Source organism: Danio aesculapii, chromosome 6 (genome assembly GCF_903798145.1).
Source record: "Danio aesculapii chromosome 6, fDanAes4.1, whole genome shotgun sequence".
NCBI lineage: Eukaryota > Metazoa > Chordata > Actinopteri > Cypriniformes > Danionidae > Danio > Danio aesculapii.
Genome location: NC_079440.1, coordinates 27,067,013 through 27,087,876, shown reverse-complemented (window position 1 = coordinate 27,087,876; position 20,864 = coordinate 27,067,013). Strand labels below are relative to the sequence as shown.

Genomic DNA, 20,864 nt, shown 5'->3' with positions numbered 1-20,864 from the left:
TTAAAAAAGATGTGCGAAATTGGTTTCATGCATCGCTTGTCAAAAAGCAAAAGTGCAGCGTCATGTTAAAGCACCATTGGCACGTTTTTAGGTGTCGGAGCATAATTTTGACCATGTAAACATTGTTCTTGTTGGTCCTCCTCTTCTATCTCGGGGGTACGCTCACCTGCTTACGATGGTGGACCGGACTACTAGGTGGCCAGAAATCGTGCCCTTAGCGTAAACATCAACTGGGGATATTGCACGTGCTTTTATTGGCACCTAAATTGCCAGATTTGGCACACCTTTGGACATTTCCTCTGACCGTGGACCGCAGTTTACATCTGAGCTTTGGGCAGCTGTTGCACGTAATCTGGGTGTTAAGCTTCATTACACTACGGCTTATCATCCACAAGCGAATGGCCCGTGTGATCGGTTCCACCGCTCCTTGAAGTCTGCACTGCAAGCTGCCCTGAAGGATGACAAGTGTTATGACAAACTCCCTTGGGTTTTGCTTGGGCTTCGAACAGCCCCCAAGAGGATCTCCACGTTCTTCGGCGGAACTGGTATATGGGCAGACACTTCGAGTGCCTAGCGATTTTGTACCTAGTGTCAGCACTCCATGTTCTGGATCGCAACACCCTTCCATTTTGCAAAGTCCTGCCTCCTCTTTTGCTCCAATGCCTACCTTTCAGCATGGACTTCACAAGACCTGGGTTCCGGATGAGCTGTCTGCGGCGAAATTTGTGTTTGTTCGACAGGTTGCACACAGAGGTCTGCTGAAACCACCGTACGATGAGCCATTCAGAGTTCTACAATCGACGGATAAGACATTCAGGATTGATTTTGGGGGAAGGTCGGAATTCAATTGACTGCCTGCAACCAGCTCACAGAGACCTGGATCAACCTACTCAGCCTGTTGCTCCCATACCTGTTGCTCCAGATTTTTCTGGCAGCAGCCAACAGCAAGTTGAAGACGAGAGTGCGTCGAAGTGTTTGCCCTCCTGTTCGTCAGGATGTGTAAATTTCTGTGAATTCTGGGGGGGCTAGTGTGGCGCATACATTTATACATATGACAGAATTCACAAGTTGTTCTTCCCCTTTAGGAGATTTGAGCTGAAAGTGACGGGGTTGGTTTCCCCTTGAAGAGTGTGTGGTGAGAGAAATAAAGCGATTGGTTCACAAAGTTTTCATCCTGCATTTAATGTCTCTTCTTTTTATTTTCTCTGCTTAAACAGCTACAACCTCTCTTTACAGGAATTTAAAACATGGAGCAATCGCTCGCTTTTTAAAATGTCTAATCATCTTGTTTAATCCCACCACGTTCTTCTCGTTCTTTCCACATGTTTTTAAACACGACATGGAAACAAAACTCGGTCGCCCATGGTTCATTGCTGTACTCTGTCAGTGTATCATTATGGTCATATTTTAGCTGTGCTTGCAACACACTACCTATCTTATTCTATCGCATTTGGCATTGGCAGAGTCTAGCTCCACCTTTTTGGTACTCTACTGTTGTGCTAGGTACCATTTGGAAAGGGTGCTAAAAAGGGGTATGATACAGTTTACTATTTTGTTACCTTTGACAGTAGAACCGGCCATAAATCCATACTGCAATGTATTGTACAGAACCATACCACTCAGGAATAGGAATACAAGATGGAAGTGTGTAATCATTTTGTTTCTAATAGTGCAGGATTATTATTTGGGAGTTTATTAATATTATTATTATTATTAATATTATTATTATTATTATTATTATTATTATCTGAGACCCCAGATAACCACCAGGGGTCCGTTCTTCATACATGGATTAATCAATTAGCTGGATTTGGCTATTGATGATTTGATATGATCCGGGATCGTTTTGTTGTTGCGTATGTATTTTAAAGACCAGCATCAACTTAATATGAAAAAGTAATAAATGTCCCAGAGGTGTTTTTTTTATTATTATTAATTTTTTTTGGACATGGTGCAAACTACTCCAACTACACAGAATTTGCAAAAAAAATGTCCAGCACCAATTCTCCACAAAGATATATACACCTGATATCACATATGGGCCCTGAGCATGCTTCAACACCATCACCATATTGCAGACCCCTTAGTTTTTCGCAATTCCGCAATCACTGAATTCAACGGAAAATCAACATAAAGTGGCACATTTTTTGAGATTCTGCAAAATTCTTAACACAAGCTAAGATAAAGTTTCAAAATGATTAGAAAAGTGTTCCTAGTAAGTCCAAGCTATCCATGTCTGTGCTTGTTGTTTCTGTTTACAGTTATTCACCCATTTATGACTTTTGCTTACTGTACCGAATAAGATGGTTTGGGAGTAAATCATGCTTAAATATTCCACGAGTGTATTTTGTGTTTGTTATTTGTGGGTTTTATTTGTTTTTTCTCTCTCACTTTCTCTGCCTCAATGAGGCCTTGATGCAGATCAGGTGAAACTAACATGAGTGATTGGCACTATTGATAGTTGCTTTATCCTGATTGGTTTAAAGGGCACCTATGGTAAAAAATCAACTTTTCTAGCTGTTTGGACAGACATATGTGCATGTAAGGTGTATAGACCGTCATATTGGGGTGATATAAGCACACCCAGTGCTTTTTTTTCAATTTAACAACATAAAAAACGGTGGACCAATTGGAGCGGTTTTCAGATCGACCGCAACTTTACATAGGAGTGCGGTCCCCCCACCCACCAATATTGATTGACAGGCACGTCATCATATCCTCAGTTTGTTGATTCAGGTCCGCCATTTTCAGCGTGAGTCGAAGCGACATCACTAAAGGAACACCCTTGCTCTATTTTTAGATGCAAGGCTCATTGGGCTCAACACAAGATCAATATTCTCCACATTATCGCTCTAATCAGAATTATAAGTTGTATCTTTAGGTAGGTTTGCAAACATGTGTATTTCTCATTGAGTCTACTTCGAGCGACGCATCCCATGCCTCAGTCAAAGTTAATTCCAGTGTGCGTGGTTATTAGTCTCGGTGTACAAGCTCGGTACTTGAAACTAGCACACAGTTGGCTGTAAAACTATACAAAGACACAAATGATTTTGTACTCTCTGTTTGGTATGTGTCCAAGTCGTATATGTACGACTGATTGCTGATCCTCTCACTCCTGCTCCTTCTCTCAGTCTGCCTGTCTCTGTTGCAAACGCAGAGCGGGTGAGCTCATGGCTCCGCCCCCTTGTTACGTTGGGCGAGAAGCCGAAACTAGTCTACATGTGAAGCACACACCCCTAAATCAGCGAACTGTGGACACGCCCCTAACATGACACTTTTTAACACATTATAATAAAAAAATCTGAATTGTGTTTTGAACTGAACCTAAACTGGCACACTCAGAAGAACCATAATATTAATATTAAATCATAAAAAGAGGTAAACTATGTGCCCTTTAATATGAAGCTAGCTTGCAGATAAAAGGCAGAGCTGAGATCTTTGGAGTGTGGGGGCTTGGAATAAGAGTCCTGGGTTCTGGCTTTTAGCTTGCGGTTAATGCTAGTGGATAATATGTGCTGACAGATTGTATGTTATGATTTTTAGTTATCTTGTGAGCGCATCTATTTAACATAGAAATGTGGGTTAACGCCTGTTTGTTTTTTTTTACCTCTCTGTACAGAAAATGTAAACATGGACCAATCGCTCGCTTTATTCAATGTCTAATCATCTTGTTTAATCCTGCCCCTTTTCACAGAGCCATACAACAGAATTTCGCAAGCTCAAACTCTAGTGTGACTGCAGCTTAACTGAGGTGGATATGGGAAGTACAGCACACAAATGATCGTCACTGAGTGAGGATTGCATGTGTGTAAGAATGTTTCTGTCCAATTGACTTTAAAGAAACTTCAGCTTTCTTATTAAAGCTGTCACCAAGCTGTACATTTCATGCACAAAAAGGCCCTTGCCTTGCCTTGCAGCTTAGTATTTAGTGAAGGGACATCAATAGCAAAATCTAGATTTGCCATACAGTCTGCATCTGAGAGCTTTGGGATGCTCTTGCATTTCTTCACACAAGACACCTGAATTTCTATTATCAAGTCCTACACACTTTTTAGCATCTTGCTAAGTGTCATCTGACAATTGTGCTGTAGCCCTTCATTTTCATTCACTTTCATACATTCCTATTCATTATCTCAAGTCTTTTGTAATTCCATGTAGAAATATATGTAACTGGAGAGCCAACTGCCAAGGAGAAAAAGTCAAAATTGTCCACTTTGTTTGCACTTGTGTTAGATGGGCACACTACTGCCAAGAACCACCGAACCATTCTGGAGGACCATGTGCCCCTAATGGTTCAAACATTGTATACTGACGGTGGTGCCGTGTATCAGGATGGTAATACACACAGCAAGATTAGTGACAGAGTGTTTTGATAAACATGAAGCAGAGAGAGTCAGGAAACATTTTTCTCCACCAGCATGACCTGGCCACTATTCTGCAAGAAGATTGACTCATAATCCCTCTGATCACTGTGCAGAACTTGTATCTGTCATTCCCCAGACAAATTGCTACTGTATTGGCCGTAAAAGGAAGCCATACACTAAACAAGGCTTTTCAGTTTCATTGTTTAAATCCCTGTATTTTTTTTCCTTCATTTTCTTCCACTTATCCAGGACCAGGTCGTGGGTGCAACAGTCTCAGGAGGGAACCCCAGACTTCCCTCTTCAGTCATAATCCAAAGCTTATGACCATACGTGAGATTAGGAACTTGGATTGACTTGTAATTAGGATATAATAGGATGTAATAGGATTGATTGACTTTTTTTCTGTCAATTTCTAGTTTCATCCTTCCTTCACTCATGAACAAATCCCCAAGATACTTAAACCTTCCACCTGAAGTAAGGATTCTCCTCCAACCTGTGCTCCCTGAACCCGACGCACTCCAGCCCCAACTTGCACCTAGAAATTCTGACATTTATGAATAGAATTATGAACAGAACCGGTGACAAAGGGCAACCCTGTAAGGAGATCGTACAGATTCTAAATGGTCAATTCCAATGCTTCTTGCGGAAGGTTTTCAAATACATTTTGGAGGCTGAGGCAGCACAAACCATTCATTCATTTATTCATTCATTCATTCATTCATTCATTTTGCTTTTCCTTAGTCTCTTTATATATCAGGGGTTGCTACAGCGGAATGAACTTATCCAGCATATGTTTTACGCAGCGGATGCACTTCCAGCCACAACCCAGTACTGATAAACACTCATACATTCGCACTCACACTCATACATTACGGCCAATTTAGCTTATTCAATTCACCTGTAGCGCATGTCTTAGGACTGTGTCTTAGGACTGTGGGAGCACCTGGAGGAAATCCAAGCGAACATGGGGAGAACTCCACTCAGAAATGGACTTGAACCAGTGATCTTCTTGCTGTGAGCCGACAACGCTAACCACTGAGCCATGCAGCACAAACCAAATGCTTTGTTAATATTATTTTAATTATTTTAATAAAAAAACTACAGACAGACTCTGTTACTATACTGATTTAACTCTCACAAAGATTATGTAGAAATATAACACATTTGGTTCATAGTTTCATGAAGAGTAGTGGAAGGGTGTGCATGAGAGAGAGGTGCTAATAAGTTCCTTTGGTGTGGTATGCATTTTCAGGCAAAATTTTGTATCTGAATTTAATATCTTTATACTGAAACTATCAAGTAAAATTTTCTCTGTTGTAGGTGATGGCTGTTTGCCCAGCAGATGTGTGACCCTGATGCCCTTCACACTGGTCACACCCCGGTTCCCTCCCATCTGCCGCCCAGTCCTCCTCCTTCCCACAATCCTTGGCCGTGTCTTGCACAAACGCCTGGCAGAACAGGAAGGTTATCAGCTCTGTGAGCCAGGTAAAAACAGCATGTAGAAACCATACTATAACTACACGATGATAAAGAAATAAAAAAGTTTCCGGTCATAATTGTGTATATAAAATGCTCAGCATAAATGAGTACACCCCTTTTGAAAATGTATATTTTATCCATTTCTTAGTGAATATAGCCAATATATGTTGGTTCATTTCAAACGAAAGATTTTAATGGATATAAGTGTTTAATAAAACAAAGAGTTTGGTCACCTAAGATCTTTAAGAATAGACAGATAATACATTTAAATTCAAAGAAGTCTTTGAAAAAAAAATTACAAATGACAATTTTTTTTAATGTTTCTCTTGATTTGATTTCACTGTGATCTTAATGTTTTTTTGTTAGATTCGTTTCAGTTTTGGCTTTGGTACTGACTATTCACCTACATATGCACATGTTTTATTGTATATCATCTTTTAATAATAGTTAAAATAATATTAATTTAAAGGAGAGATTTGTGAGGTGTGTACTCATTTATGCTTAACACTGTCATGTTTTATATGTTTTATATTATTTTATGTCATGCTTTTGTACTACAAACTAAGATGTCTTTGATTCATGCAGCAACCCCCATAACTGACGGACTGTATTACACTGTTATCGTACGTTCACACCGAAAGCGGCGAGAGCGTCAAAGTAGCCGGAAGTCATTCATTTTCAATGAAAGGCGGCGGCGATAAGCGGTGAGGAGCAGCGCGGCGCGTCTTCGCCTGTGTGGGCGTCGAGCAGAGTTTAAATCAAGTCAAGTTTATGGTAATGAGCTATGACCCGGTTCGGCATCAAGCAATCAGAACGAAGAAGTCCACTGCTTGAGAGGAGTTCAGAGAACACAGACCTGTGAACTTTGGTTCCGACCACAGTTGTTCCCAAGGGTTTTAATATAGCGGTCGCCGGATTTTCAATTATTTACAATGTTTTCTTATATGGAACATGCATTAAATAAGTTACTGGAGAGTTACTGATGTGCATTAATGTTATATATATATATTTATCTTTAAAAAAGAGGGAATCTCACGCGACAGTACAAAACAGTATTGCTGCTTCAGGATATTTCAGACATATGGACACATTGGATAATTAAGTAGAGCAAAGCCACACCACATGCAACTTGATCTTCCAATGGTAAATGAATTTGATAAGAAATGCGCAACATTTTCACGCTAGAAATCATGGAATTACCTGATATGCTGCAACAGCTCCTTTAAATATGAGATCAGTGTAGTGAAGTTTGACGCTCTCGCCGCCGGAGCTAAAGGCAGAGCGTTGTCACCAGGGCGGCCAGAGCAATCTTGGACGCTCTCACCGCTTTCGGTGTGAACGCAGTTAGACCTTACCAGGCTTTTATACAGTAGAATACTGTCAACACTGTTGCCAGCTACTCACTGTAATGGTTTGGTTACAGTGAGTAACTGGAAACAGTGTTGCCAGTTAATTACTGTAACTAAGCCATTACAGTGACTGAACCATTACAGTAAGTAGCTGGCAACAGTGTTGCCAGTTAATTAGTAGTGGTAGTGGTAGTTACCAGTAGTGGTAACTAACTGGAAACTGCTCACAGTTAATACTGTCCTGTTACAACTCACAGCATTATATTGCATACACATTAACGGTATGTCATTTATAGTTATTGTAGTGTTACTAAAATTAATCAGCATTCCTAAGTGTTGTTAAATTAGAAAGTATATAAATTCTTCAAACAAATATACAAAAGAAAATGTACAAAAAAATTGAAGAAATCTGCAGATATCAATAAATTTTTTCTATTTACAATGAAAAGGTTCAATTCATAAACAACACATGCAGCGTATATAGCACAAGGTGTCAAACATTTAAATACCATTTGATACCATATAATAGAGGGCCACAGGTCTGCACAGTTTAGCGTTAACTCTAATTAAACACACCTGATCAAACTAATTGAGGCTTATTAGAAATCAACAAGAAAAGCTGCGGTTACACTGGGCTTTGTGTGTGCGAAATTCTGTCGTACTGTCGTACATCACAATCACATATCCAATAAAAAAACAATATAAATTAATTAATAAACAAACTCCATCCAAAGCAAAAAATGTAAAATCGTTCAGCACTGATCCTGATGTTGTTCCAAACCTGTAGGAATAAAAAACAAAACAGATAACCTGATTTATGCATTTATTTAAGAAACCCTTTATTCTACAAATACCACTTTTACTTACTTCATTTGATGTTTTCCAGTCAACTTCATTGAGCCTCTGCAAAAAATGTATGGAAGTGCTGTTAAAGAGAGAGATTTTTTAATTTTGCCTTTAAATGTATGTTGTTTATATACAGTATAATACTTACCTTTGAATAAGCTCTAATGTGGCATTACTTGACTCCTGATTTACAAGGTTAAATAATATAAGGTTAAAAACATTAAAAGATTAAATTGGAATTTAATGTTTTTATGTGTATAAAATTTGCTTATTTGCCATAAAGACACATTACACTGTTAGCATCTGTACAATCTGGAAATAGGTGTAGAATTAGGTTAATTAAAACTACAGCGGTTCGAACTGTAGTTCTGCCGAATGGGCAGTATTAATAGCTATAAATGTGGGAGAGCGTTGATATTATGTGATTGTATTGTATTGCAATTTGGAACAGTTAAGTGTTGATGTTAAATCAAAAGTAATTCACAAATACTTAAAAATGAGATGATTTAATGACAATAATTCTCTATGGTTACAACTGAATTAATTACAAAATAACTGTATAAAATGATCAAATATGAAATGATAAAACATATGATATAAACTGTACCCAGCTTAAATGTAAAATTAAAGTTACCAGAGGTAGAAGGAGAGACACAGGGGGAGGGAGAGAGAGACAAAGAGAACAGGCCCAGAAGTTAGCCTGACTGCAGTAGAGTCAGAGAATATTCAGAGGTGGAGAGGACCAGAGGAGGAAAGCAGACCAGGAAAGGCAGGCAAGGAAAAGAAAAAAGACAGAGCAGCGTTTTACCACCTATTTTGTATCTTTCTTGACCATGTGACTAAAGCCCAAATGCTGAGACATTCAAACTGACCAATCAACATGTGACCACATCGTAAAACCCCCAAAGTCCACAGACCAGGCCCTGATCTTATCAGTATCTGCCTTTGGAGTCAGTATGGACCTTCTTGAGTCAAAAATACATGTTTTGTCAGTTAAACAAACGCATATAATAATTTAGCCTCTTACAGTCCTCCCCTGGCACCGTTGTGACACTTATAGAGGCAAAAGGGTGACATTAATGATGAAAATATGCTTTGCGATGTGTGCTGCTGTTATCTTCGGACTTCCTGTCCAAGCTTGTTGCAGGTATATGGTCAGTCTTTGTTGTCCTTCAGCCCTGTGTGAGAGGTTTCAGTCGAATGGTGTTGCACTGCTTATATGCAAATTGTCCTTCACACCCCCACAAGAATAGGTGCTGAGGAATGCAGGGAACCCCTGCTCTTCTCTTGAAGTAGATCAGAAGACGTGAACCTTTTCTCCATGGATCCTGTATTTCAAAACAGCAAATGGCACAACAAACAGCAAAAGCAAACACATGGCATTTGTCATTGATCAAAGGATTGATGTGGTCAGTTTGAGTTCTTCTCAAGCAAAATGCTCTTAAATTAATGTAATTAAAAATATGGTCAAGATTAAGACAAAATAAAAAGCAAACAAGCTCTTTACACAATATCTGGAAACATCAAAATTAAATTGCTTTACAACAAAATCAACAATAGCTGGTTAAGAGTATCAGCAAAATATTCAGTGTAACCAAATACAGTGAATTAAATGAATCAGTGTTCAAAGACAATCACAATTACATTTAGATGGATTAAAAACAAAGTAAACACAAATAACTTTTGTTGTAGAGATGTCAATAATGTTACAAAAGCAACAATTCAGCATTTTGGATTTAGAATCCCAATTTACATTTTGATATAACTTATTGAAACAAATAATAAGTAACTGGTTAAATAATCAAAAGAAACCAAAATAACAAAACGATGAAATAACAAAGATGAAAAATCTATAGTTATGATAAAGTCTGATTGAAAAGACTTAAATAACATGTAAAATCTATATGAAGCAGTGTCAGACAAATGTGAATTTGACTATGTGTGTGTGAAGATTTGAAATGTTCTCTGTGTGGCAGTGTTTCAGCTGAGGCTATGTGTTTGTGTAAACATGCTCGCCACAAAGGGTGGAAGTTTTACGACAGTGTGTAAAATTTAGTCCTGTTGTAACAGGGAGCCAGGATGGAATTTGAGCATGAGATGTGAATGTGATCTGGCTCAAAATACTTCCAAATCAATGTTTTTTTAAGGAGCATGCTAAAGTGCAATGTTTAAGGCTGAATCCTGTAAGAAAGCATTTTCATAGTTACTGCAGTTATTACACTGGAGCCACAAGGCAATTCTATACTCCTGTTTGTAGTTTAAACTGCAGCTATATTGAGGATAGCAGAGTTTACCACTTTTAGGAGATGAGACTCATCCAACATATAAACACAAGTACCTTAAAATTAATGAATTTTAGCATACAGTTAATTCCTTTTTTTATACATGACATGCGGTCTAGAATGCATCTGTGGCTTCTAAAACCTCAGACCTGAGTGTTTTTACACCTACAGTAAGAAAATCATGTTTTAAGGAATTACTCAGTCTATGTGTACATGTAGTATCACACAATACCATTGTGTTCTATGGAAATGAAAATGTGTATAACACAAATATAACAAATTTGGAAATGCAAACAGGATCAGGAATTGTTAACTTTTATTGCCATTAGGCTGCTAACCCACCAGCAAAGGAAGTTAACAGTTGCAGGCCTTGTATTAACATTGCAGTTAGTTCACTAAGTGTGTTATTAACAGATGAGTTTTTGTTACGTGAAGACCACTGATTGTTGCTCTTTAGTGATTTCCGTTTTCTCAGAAAATATGGTGGAGGTCTTCCCTGCCCCGAAGTCCAACATTGTTCCTCTCTGTGGCCAAACTTATTACAGGTCATATAAAGCCTGTTTTGTTTGCCTGAGGGTTGATTGCTGTGATCATCTGAGGTTTCAGGGTTTTTAAGACTCTCTAATGCTTCTACACCATGCGTCTTTGCTGCGCTATGGTGTGGCATCACCTTAATTACTGAAACAGGCAAACTGTTTTGAGCTACGGCCTCTGAACAAATCATTTCAGATTTATTACAGGTAACATCATCTGAGAAGTGAACATGCTTTTCAATCCCACCGCTGTTAAGCATTTTGGGAGACACAAACTTCTGTCCTTTTAGCATAGCTTTTAAATCTGCAATAGTGTCTTTTTGACTTCTGCATTTTTCAGCCAGGGCTAACTGTTCAGCTAATAAATTATCAAGCTGTGACTGGAGATCGAGAATTTTTGCCTCTGACTTCTCTGCCTCTGATTTGTGAACATTAAATTCTTCACATCTAGCTTTTATAATTGAAGGTATTTTTGACATCATGTTACGCAGTCCTGAGTAACACATGTAATTAAGCGCTTCAATTACATCACCACGCTTTGATTTTTTTCCATTTTTGCCAATTACATTCCACCATGCAAACAATGTAGAGTCTGAGCCTGTTAACTTAAGTCCTTCTTTGCTAAGTTTGCACAATGTAGGTTCAACTTTTTCAGTCCATAAAGCAAACAATACATCACTTTCTTCAGAAATGAACCCTTCCATCCTTGAGGAGGTAATCTGAAATTTACCTAATTTAACTATTGAAACGAATTACAGTCTTGTAAATTCTGTTTCATGCAATTTAAGCAAATGGAGGAACAATAAAAGCAGACTTACCCACTCTTGTGGTTAGAAGTCCAGTTTTAATCCATTCACCAGGTCAGCTGTGAAAAGTCCAGCTATGACCGGCTAAAGTAAATTTCAGAAAACTCTCTGCAAAGGATCCCGGGTTTCGGCACCATCTGTAGAATTAGGTTAATTAAAACTACAGCGGTTCGAACTGTAGTTCTGCCGAATGGGCAGTATTAATAGCTATAAATGTGGGAGAGCATTGATATTATGTGATTGTATTGTATTGCAATATGGAACAGTTAAGTGTTGATGTTAAATCAAAAGTAATTCACAAATACTTGAAAATGAGATGATTTAATGACAATAATTCTCTATGGTTACAACTGAATTAATTACAAAATAACTGTATAAAATGATCAAATATGAAATGATAAAACATATGATATAAACTGTACCCAGCTTAAATGTAAAATTAAAGTTACCAGAGGTAGAAGGAGAGACACAGGGGGAGGGAGAGAGAGACAAAGAGAACAGGCCCAGAAGTTAGGCTAACTAGCTAACAATGTAGCCTTCAAGTACACAGTTCAAGACAACAACAATATAACTTAATACACAAACTTATTTTAGAAACCCTCAAAAACATTTGAACACATTTTACTTACTCATTGTAGATTCTTGTTTATGGCTTAAAACATCAGACTCTGCATCTGAACTGCTAAACAGAGAATGGAGGACACTCAGAAGTAAACAAATCAAACAACTGGCTACCTTAAAGGGCCAACATATTTCACAATTTTGTGTTTAGAATAATACAGACATCCTGGGTATGTGTGCGTCAATGTCTAAATCATTGTTTTCTGCATTAAGATGAATGCACTTTTCTATATATAGCACAATAGTAGATGTAGTAGATGTAGATGAGTAGATGGGGCAGAAATGGTTGGTAATTTACCATTTATTATCACAGTTACTACCTGTAATGGCTACATAAAGTAAATTACTGTAATTTATTCTTTGCACTACACAATTTCATACAAATCCTGCTCGTTTTACAGTAAAATACTGTTTCCTTTTATCGCAGCAAAACACTTTATAGTTATTTACTGCATAATCTACAGTAAGGGTTAACAGTGTTCTTCATATATACAATTTTATGAAGGAACTGTTATTGAAACTAAGGTGGTCTTGGAGTGAATAGAGAAATTGTTAATTGGATTAAACATTTTCTAATGTATAGACCACAACAAGTATGAAAAAGGGGAGTTGTGTCAGATATGACGGTCCTAAATACAGGGGCAAGGATGTGTCTTATCCTCTATTATTTTCTGTTTACACAAATGCAATGAGAACGCATAGTGCAAATTTTAAACTATATAAGTATGCTAATGATATGGCACTTGTTGCAATTTTATTGAAAGACATAGCATCAAGGAATGCGGCAAATGTGTTTTAGAAAATGTGTTTTAGTCTCCACTGACATCATTTCCTGTAGTTTGTGCTGATTGCCAGCGGGGTTTCCTATATGGGAGCGAACTCCAACTCCCAGAAACCCCTGCGCTCATTAACACTGGTAACAGCTGACAATAATCCGGACACTCGTGCACACAGACACAGCCGCCGCTGCTCATTTACACTGATTACATGGACTATAAATACACCTCACATTCATTTATTCAGGGCTGAGTCTTGTTTATCTTACGAACATTACAACGCGTTTCTCCTGGTTTGTTTTCCCGTATTTTGACCCTTGCTTTGTAAGTTTGTTCATCCTTGTCTGCCGCCTGTCTTTTGATTATTTGCCTGTGTTTATGACTACGACTCTGGATTGCCTGTTTACACCTGTTTGCCCCTGTATTGACCATTGCTTTACTGAACCTTCCATGAAACCTGCATTTGGATCCACAAGTCTGCTCACAGCGTCTCCTTCGTTACAGAAAACTCGGCCATAAAATGGGTCCAGCAGGCTGTCTCGTCAGTTTAAAGCAAGGTATGAATTCCTTCGAGGACCATATAAATTCCTTTTTGGATATTGCTAATGACACAACTCTCCTGGACTGCATACTCATTGATTTCTTTTGTCATGGACTAAATGAAACACTGAAACCACTGAGGACCCACTCTCCTTGCCAGTGGGTCCTCCTTTATTGTTGGTGAAATGGTAGAGGAAACTCCTAAATGTTTTTTTGGGGAGAAGGGGGGGCAATAGACAGCAAGACCCACCCACAACAATGCTTGCTGCCCAACTCAGTAACAACGTAATGCTGGCATCACCTGTACTCATGTCTCCAGGTTATCAGTCCTCCAGCTCACAAGATGGCCACCTCCAGTCCTCTAGTTAACAAAATGGCTGCCTCCAGTCTGCCAGCTTACAAAGTGGCCTCAATCAGCCCTCCAGCTCACAATATGGTAAGCGCCAGTCGGTCACCAGCTCAGAAGATGGTTTCCTGTTCAGAGTCTGTTCCTGCCATAGTTCTTGTTCCAGTTCCTGAAATGCCATCACCTGAGCCACCAGAATGGCCACCACCACCTGAGTTGCCAGAGCTGCTGCCACCACCAGAGCTGTTGCTGCCAGAGCTGCCAGATCCTCAGTCACTGCCAAAGCTGCCACATCCTCAGTCCCTGCCAGAGCTGCTAGATTTTCAGTCATCATCAGAACTGCCAGAGTCTCACTGCCAGAGCCACTACTGCCAGAGCTACCAGAGCCGCTGCCAGAGCCACTGCTGCCAGATCTGCCAGAGCTAACAGAGCTGCTGCCAGAGCCACTGCCGCCAGTGCTGCCAGAGCTGCCACCACCAGAGCTACCAGAATTGCCAGAGCTGCTGCTGCAACTGCCAGAGCTGCTGCCACCGCTGCTAGAGCTGGTGCAGCCGCTGTCTGAGCTGCCGCCGCTGCCTGAGCTTCCTCAATGGCCGCCGCCTGAGCTTCCTGATTGGCCCCCACCACCTGAGCTTCCTGAATGGCCGCTGCCACCTGAGCTTCCTGAATGGTGGGCGTCAGATCCTCTTGAACTCCTTGAATGGCAGGCACCAGATCCTCTTGAATTCCCTAAAGTACGGGCGTTAAATTCCTCTGAATTCCTCAAATGGCGAGCGCCAGAGTCCTTTGAAGTCCTTGAATGGCAGGCACCAGATCCCCTTGAATTCCTCGAATGTCGGGCGTCAGATTTCCCTGAGTCCCACGAATGACCAGAGCAGCCACCTGAGTTCCACGAATGGCCAGAGCCGTCACCACAGTCCATGAATGGCTGTTAGAGCCGTGTGATTTTCCCAGAGCTGCCAGAGCCATGTGACTTCCCAGAGCCACAAGAGTCATGTGACTTCTCTATGCTTCTTGAACCAAAGCCTCCTGATCTACTGGGGTTATATGAACTGCCAGTACTCCTTGAACCCAAGCCTCCTGAACCACTGGGGTTAAAAGAACTGCCAGTGCTCCTTGAACCGAAGGCTCCTGATACACTGGGGTTATATGAACTGCCAGTACTGCTTGAACCCAAGCCTCCTGACCCACTGGGGTTATATGAACTGCCAGTACTCCTTGAACCCAAGCCTCCTGACCCACTGGGGTTATATGAACTGCCAGTACTCGAACCAAAGCCTCCTGATCCACTGGGGTTGTATGAACTACCTGTACTCCTTGAACCAAAGCCTCCAGACATACCTCAGCTCCACCTTCCAGGCCCTCCGCAGCTTCACGCTCCAGGTCCTCCGCAGCTCCACGCTCCAAGTCCTCCAAAGCTCCACGCTCCAGGTACACCTCTGCTGCATGGTTCTGGCCCTCCATCCCTCCCCCTGTTCTTCCTTTGCTCCACCTCCCTTCTGCATTGTATTGAGAGCGTCTGGAATCCGCTCGTAGAGGGGGGCTCTGTTGTGAATGCCAGTGGAGCTGTCTTCGCTGGTGATCACTTCCTGTAGTTTGTGCCAATTGCCAGCGGGGTTTCCTATATGGGAGACTACTTCTGAGCGAACTCCAACTCCTAGAAACCCCTGCGCTCATCAACGCTGGTAACGGCTGACAATAATCCGGACACTCACGCACACAGACACAGCCGCTGCTCATCTACACTGATTACATGGACTATAAATACACCTCACATTCATTCATTCAGGGCCGAGTCTTTATCCCACGAATATTACAGCGCGTTTCTCCTGGTTTGTTTTCCCGTGTTTTGACCCTCGCTTTGTAAGTTTGTTCATTCTTGTCTGCCGCCTGTCTTTTGTGCCGCCTTATCTGCCTGTGTTTAAGACTACAACTCTGGATAGCCTGTTTACACCTGTTTGCCCCTGTATTGACCATTGCTTTACTGAACCTTCCATTAATATAATTAATTATTAATAACCTTCCATATATATTTGCCAAGCAGCAATAGGGGTCTTCTCATTAGTCATTGAAACAATCAATGATTAGTCAATCGCTCTAATAATTGTTCCTCTCCTTTCTTTTTATTTTAGAACTGCTAATGACAAGTGAGCATGGCATGCAAATGCAGAAAGGGGAGATTCTTGAAGAGTGTGACTCAAAAACACACCTTTGCTATACACTGCAGGGAGTTGAGAAGATCATGAAACGGGTTTGTCATAAACGCTGCTGTCATATTAACAAATGTCCGCTTGGCAAATTTCTTATGTGCATTCAATTCAAACAAAACAAAATGACAGATTTGACAATAATACAGTGCAGTAATAGGAATTGCAGTAGCTGAAAGCCTAGAAATATGCTCTGTAAAAATAAGGTCAGAGGTGAAATTAAAAGAATTGAACTGAACTCATATTCAATTTATTGTATTAAAATGGTATTTAGTAACTAGTTTTATTGACCCCAAAAATACATCTTTCACTCATACCTGTCATGTGATTTCAGTAGGACAAAAAGGTATTTAGGCTTTAAAAGTTCCCTGTGCTAATGTATAAAATGGTTATAGTTAATATACATTTACAACACATAAGCCATATTTGTCAACATACTATAAGTCACGTCTCTGTCCACAATACTATAATCTAATATTTGGTTTCTTAAATAGGGTACTCACTGTGTTTTACCTCTTGGTTTGGACTGTGTGTGTCGTCTCCATCGTGCTGAAATCTTCCCCATCATTGTCTACATCATATCAACAGAGAGAAGTCTCCGCAGATTGAGGTAGTATCAATGGTCACACATGGGCATTATCAGACCAATAACTTGGCCTAGTAATGGCCTGGGCTGCATTTCCTGATAATGAAGACTCAAAAGGTCCTCATTTGTAAGTCGCTTTGGATAAAAGCGTCTGTTAAATGACTAAATGTAAAAGGTACATTTTATCTAAAGGTATTAAATTTCCAGGTCCCCTCAACAAAAACTTTAATATGTTGCCTTTGTATGTTGTGAGGTGTAGTTTGAATTGTTTGATATTGATGGTGTAACTGCAAGTAACAGTTTACTTAATCCTGATCCAGTAAAATGTGTGTTTGAGGCCAGAAGATTTACATTGGTCTCATTGGTAAGCCACTAAAAGCAACATGTTGATGCTGCATATAATAGGGAAAAAAAGAGAGAAAGAGGAGAATTTCAGGGCTGAGGGGGTCTCAGTTATGTTGCTCTAGGAATGTCTAAAAGCTGTGTTGTTCTTATTATTATTATTATTATTGCAGCTTCTGTCATGATTAAATATGCACATGCACGTCAGTGGAGGTGCCATCTATTGATTTAGGGATGTATTGCTGCCAACAAACTTCCAATCAAAATCATTCCCTTTAAATAAACTCTGAATAACAATCATCAAAATGCTACTCAGAGTATTAATATTTATTTATATACTTTGTATTGCAGACACAAATTACGGCAGAACAGCGTTACTGAATCTCAGGTGCTGGAGTGTTTCTGCAGCGAGGAGCCACTTCTAGATAAACTGCCCTGCCTTTACCGAAGTATTCCACCAGAAAGCTGGCATGATACCGCCACCCTAGTGGACACTCTCAAAAGTGTGGTGACAGAGGAACAGAACAAGATTGTGTGGGTTGAGTCAGATCCCTGGTGAGGCAACAATAGGAGTTTATGGCAAAAATGGAGGACTGCTACAGAGCTAAGGTTTTTTCTACTTCAATGGGCAATCAATGGGTACTAGCATTTTTCTAAATGTTATTTTTTGTGTTCATAAACTCAAAGTTTAAAACATGAAGAAGAAATGGTGAGGTAAATTTTAATTTGGGAAGGACAATCCCTTTAACCTCATAAACCATGCATTATGGTGCAATAATCTAACTTTTAAAAGTTTGAGGACAGTAGGATACTGTAATGCTTATAAATATTTCTTACATATTCAGTAATGGCAATTGATGGAAATTAATACTACTGTAGACTTGTATATTGTTTTAAATTTTTAATTAATGCTGCTCTTTTATTCAGCAAGTAATACTGTCAAAAATATTCAGTAGAGCAACTTTTTTCAATAATATTAATAATATGAATGTAGGGCTGTGACGGTAACGGATTTTCTGTTACGGCGTTGATGAAGCAAGAAATCATGCGGTATGTCGGTTAACCGCGCATATATATGTTTCCTCTAGGATTTTTTCCAGCTGTGGCGGCAGGCCTTTTTTACACAGATCTACTAACTACCTGTGGCGTTATGTCAATGACAAATGTCGTGAGTGCAGTATTAGAAGCCGAGATCCCATTTATATAATAGCCTACAGCATGCGGATCTCTGCTTTTTTTTCTGCTCGTGCACAAAACTTCTTGCCTCCCCCTCAAATATAAGCCGCTTTAAGAGCGCGCAGATCTTCTTGTGCCCTCTCAAATAAGCGCTGCTGAAGTGCGATTTAGTGCGTTAATGTAACGAGTATGTCTCCAGCATTTATTAGATTTTCTAGGAATAATTATGAATTCCTCCGCTATTAATGCGTCCTGAAATAAAGTAAAACGGCGTCGTGTTTGCTGGCCTCACGCATCATGCACCTGTCACAGTCAGCCAGTCAGTCAGTCAGCACGTAACCTTAAAGGGTTAAACAAAGACGCACAGCATTACTACTGTTACAGAAAAGTTCGCGCTGTTATAACTCACTTACCCTTTAATACACTTTGGTGCGATTATCACCCGCTATTAAAATAATAAAATGTTTTGAATGAGCAGCTGTAATGTAGCCGTGGCGGGATGAATCCTGGCCTGGCGCCCCGCCATGGAAGAATGAATGTAGCGGAAACCATACATATATATAAAATCGCTCAACAGAAAATAAGCATTTTTCACGCACTGTTGTAATTTCTATATCCCAATCCTTTTATCAACATTTTGAATACAAGTCAATATTTTAAAGATTATAACTTGAGATTGAGAATATGATTTTACATCAGCGCTGCATTTTTCTCCTTCGCCCTCGCGCTGAGTTCAGGTGACGGAGTGTTGTGAAGTAGTTAAACTCTCCTCAGTTTAATTTACAGTGTCAACCTGGCACAGGAATATCAGTATATTAATATAGGATTTTTAATAAACTCTCTTATATCTGCTGGTGCTGCTATTAATATGCAGATGGTTATGCTGGTGCAGCCGTTAATACACGGTTCAGGTAATCAAAAAGCCAGCTCGCCTACATGATGTTTAATTATGGGTGGGTCGCAGGTGGAGAAGTTCTATCATTGGTTATGAAGACCACTTTGCCTAAAATATCAAAAAGTTTAAACGCTTTGATTAAATATAGCGAAACTGACCGATCAATGGATGTTTGTCATAAAGAGTGATATTATAGGCTGCTCTTTTAATTTTGATCATACAGTTAACAAAGACTCAATATTCCAAACTGAATATTTCACTTTTATTTTACTTATATTACAGTTGTATTTGACCGGTTTGTGTTTTGGCCGCGGCATATAGCGGACCCTGAGGCACATCGCTTCACCTCAAAGTTTATTAGTTATTTTTGTTTATTTTGTAAACTGACCGACAAAAACTAAGATACAAATTGTACAAAACAAAATTCGTTCAAAGAATATTTTTCTTCCGACGAAAATATATGAATTGTGTATTTTTGTGCATCCCCATCCGCTACACAACTGTGCAATTAATGCTTTAATTAAATAAACTATTTAATTTAATAAACTGCTTTAATTAATGCTCCACTGTAATTGCTCCTACACAAACCCCTGTGATATATTAGCTACATGTTTTTATAAATGTCTTTACACAAAATTATTATATGCTATAAATAAGTCAAAATATATGCGATTGTTGACTCATCACCGTGGTCGCAGCTCGCGCTTCTGTATAGCTTCTGTAAAAAAAGACCTACATTTAACCAGCTTTTTAGCAAAGCCTATATTAATATACTGATATTCCTGTGCCAGTTTGACACTGTACATTGAACTGAGGAGAGTTTAACTACTTCACAACACTCCGTCACCTGAACTCAGCGAGAGAGACAAGGAGAAAAGTGCAGCGCTGATGTAAAATTATATTCTCAAGTCATAATCTTTAAAATAATGACTTGTATTAAACATGTTGATAAAGGGATTGGGATATAGAAATTACAGCAGTGCGTTAAAAATGTTTATTTTCTGTGGAGCGATTGATTTGAGTTAGGCCTGCTTTATTAAAATAAGCTTAAAATAAAAACAGCCCATGCTGGTTATTAAAAAGGATTCAGTGTTTTCGTTTTGTAATCTAAATTTGTAATTTAGGTGGAAAATACTTAGGTCAGGCCTTTTATTCCTTTTATTTAGTTTATTCTGTTTTTCTATACAATACTGAAAGATTCAAGCAAAAATAAATAATAAACTAAAATTGGCAGTGATGACGGTAATAACCACATCACCGCGGTTGACATCTCATTATGGCGGTAAGGCGGTGATGCGGTTATCGTCACACCCCTATATGAATGTTAATACTGGAGCACCAAATCAACATTTTCAGGTTGAAATTTAAACAATCTTATCATTCTGCTAGACCAAGCTGTCTTTAATATGTTGTTAAGTATATTTGCTTTTGTTTACTCTTGTGTATGTTTAACTATATATCAAACTTATAACAGTCAATTTAAATCTGGAAATGTGTAACTTGTACAGCTAATGTTCCATTTTATTGTTGTATATTTCTTTTTTTTTTACAAATCCTGTGACAAATGTTTTAAAATATATCTCTTCATGTAAAGATTTTTATTTTTGTGCTCCATTGATGTATCCTTCTGCTCATCTAAAAAAGAAGTCAAGTAGCAGTTTGTAGCTTTTCATTGACACTATACTTCCTATGGCCTGAGAAATGTCAGCAAGCATT

At 39.2% G+C, this 20,864-nt stretch overlaps 1 protein-coding gene across 3 annotated transcripts in view; it reads left to right on the top strand.

Annotated features, from left to right (window-relative positions):
• Positions 1-19,968, top strand: part of card14 (caspase recruitment domain family, member 14) — a 73,110-nt gene extending 53,142 nt beyond the window's left edge. For 2 of the 3 annotated variants that reach the window (XM_056459867.1, XM_056459868.1), the window contains exons 18-21: positions 5,685-5,849; positions 16,075-16,193; positions 16,644-16,759; positions 17,429-19,968. In XM_056459867.1, the coding sequence (XP_056315842.1) occupies positions 5,685-5,849; positions 16,075-16,193; positions 16,644-16,759; positions 17,429-17,636 (608 nt within the window). In that variant the 3' untranslated portion in view covers positions 17,637-19,968. The remainder of the gene's footprint in view (positions 1-5,684; positions 5,850-16,074; positions 16,194-16,643; positions 16,760-17,428) is intronic. The other variant, XR_008837976.1, reaches the window with a different exon arrangement.
• The last annotated feature ends 896 nt before the right edge of the window (positions 19,969-20,864 follow it).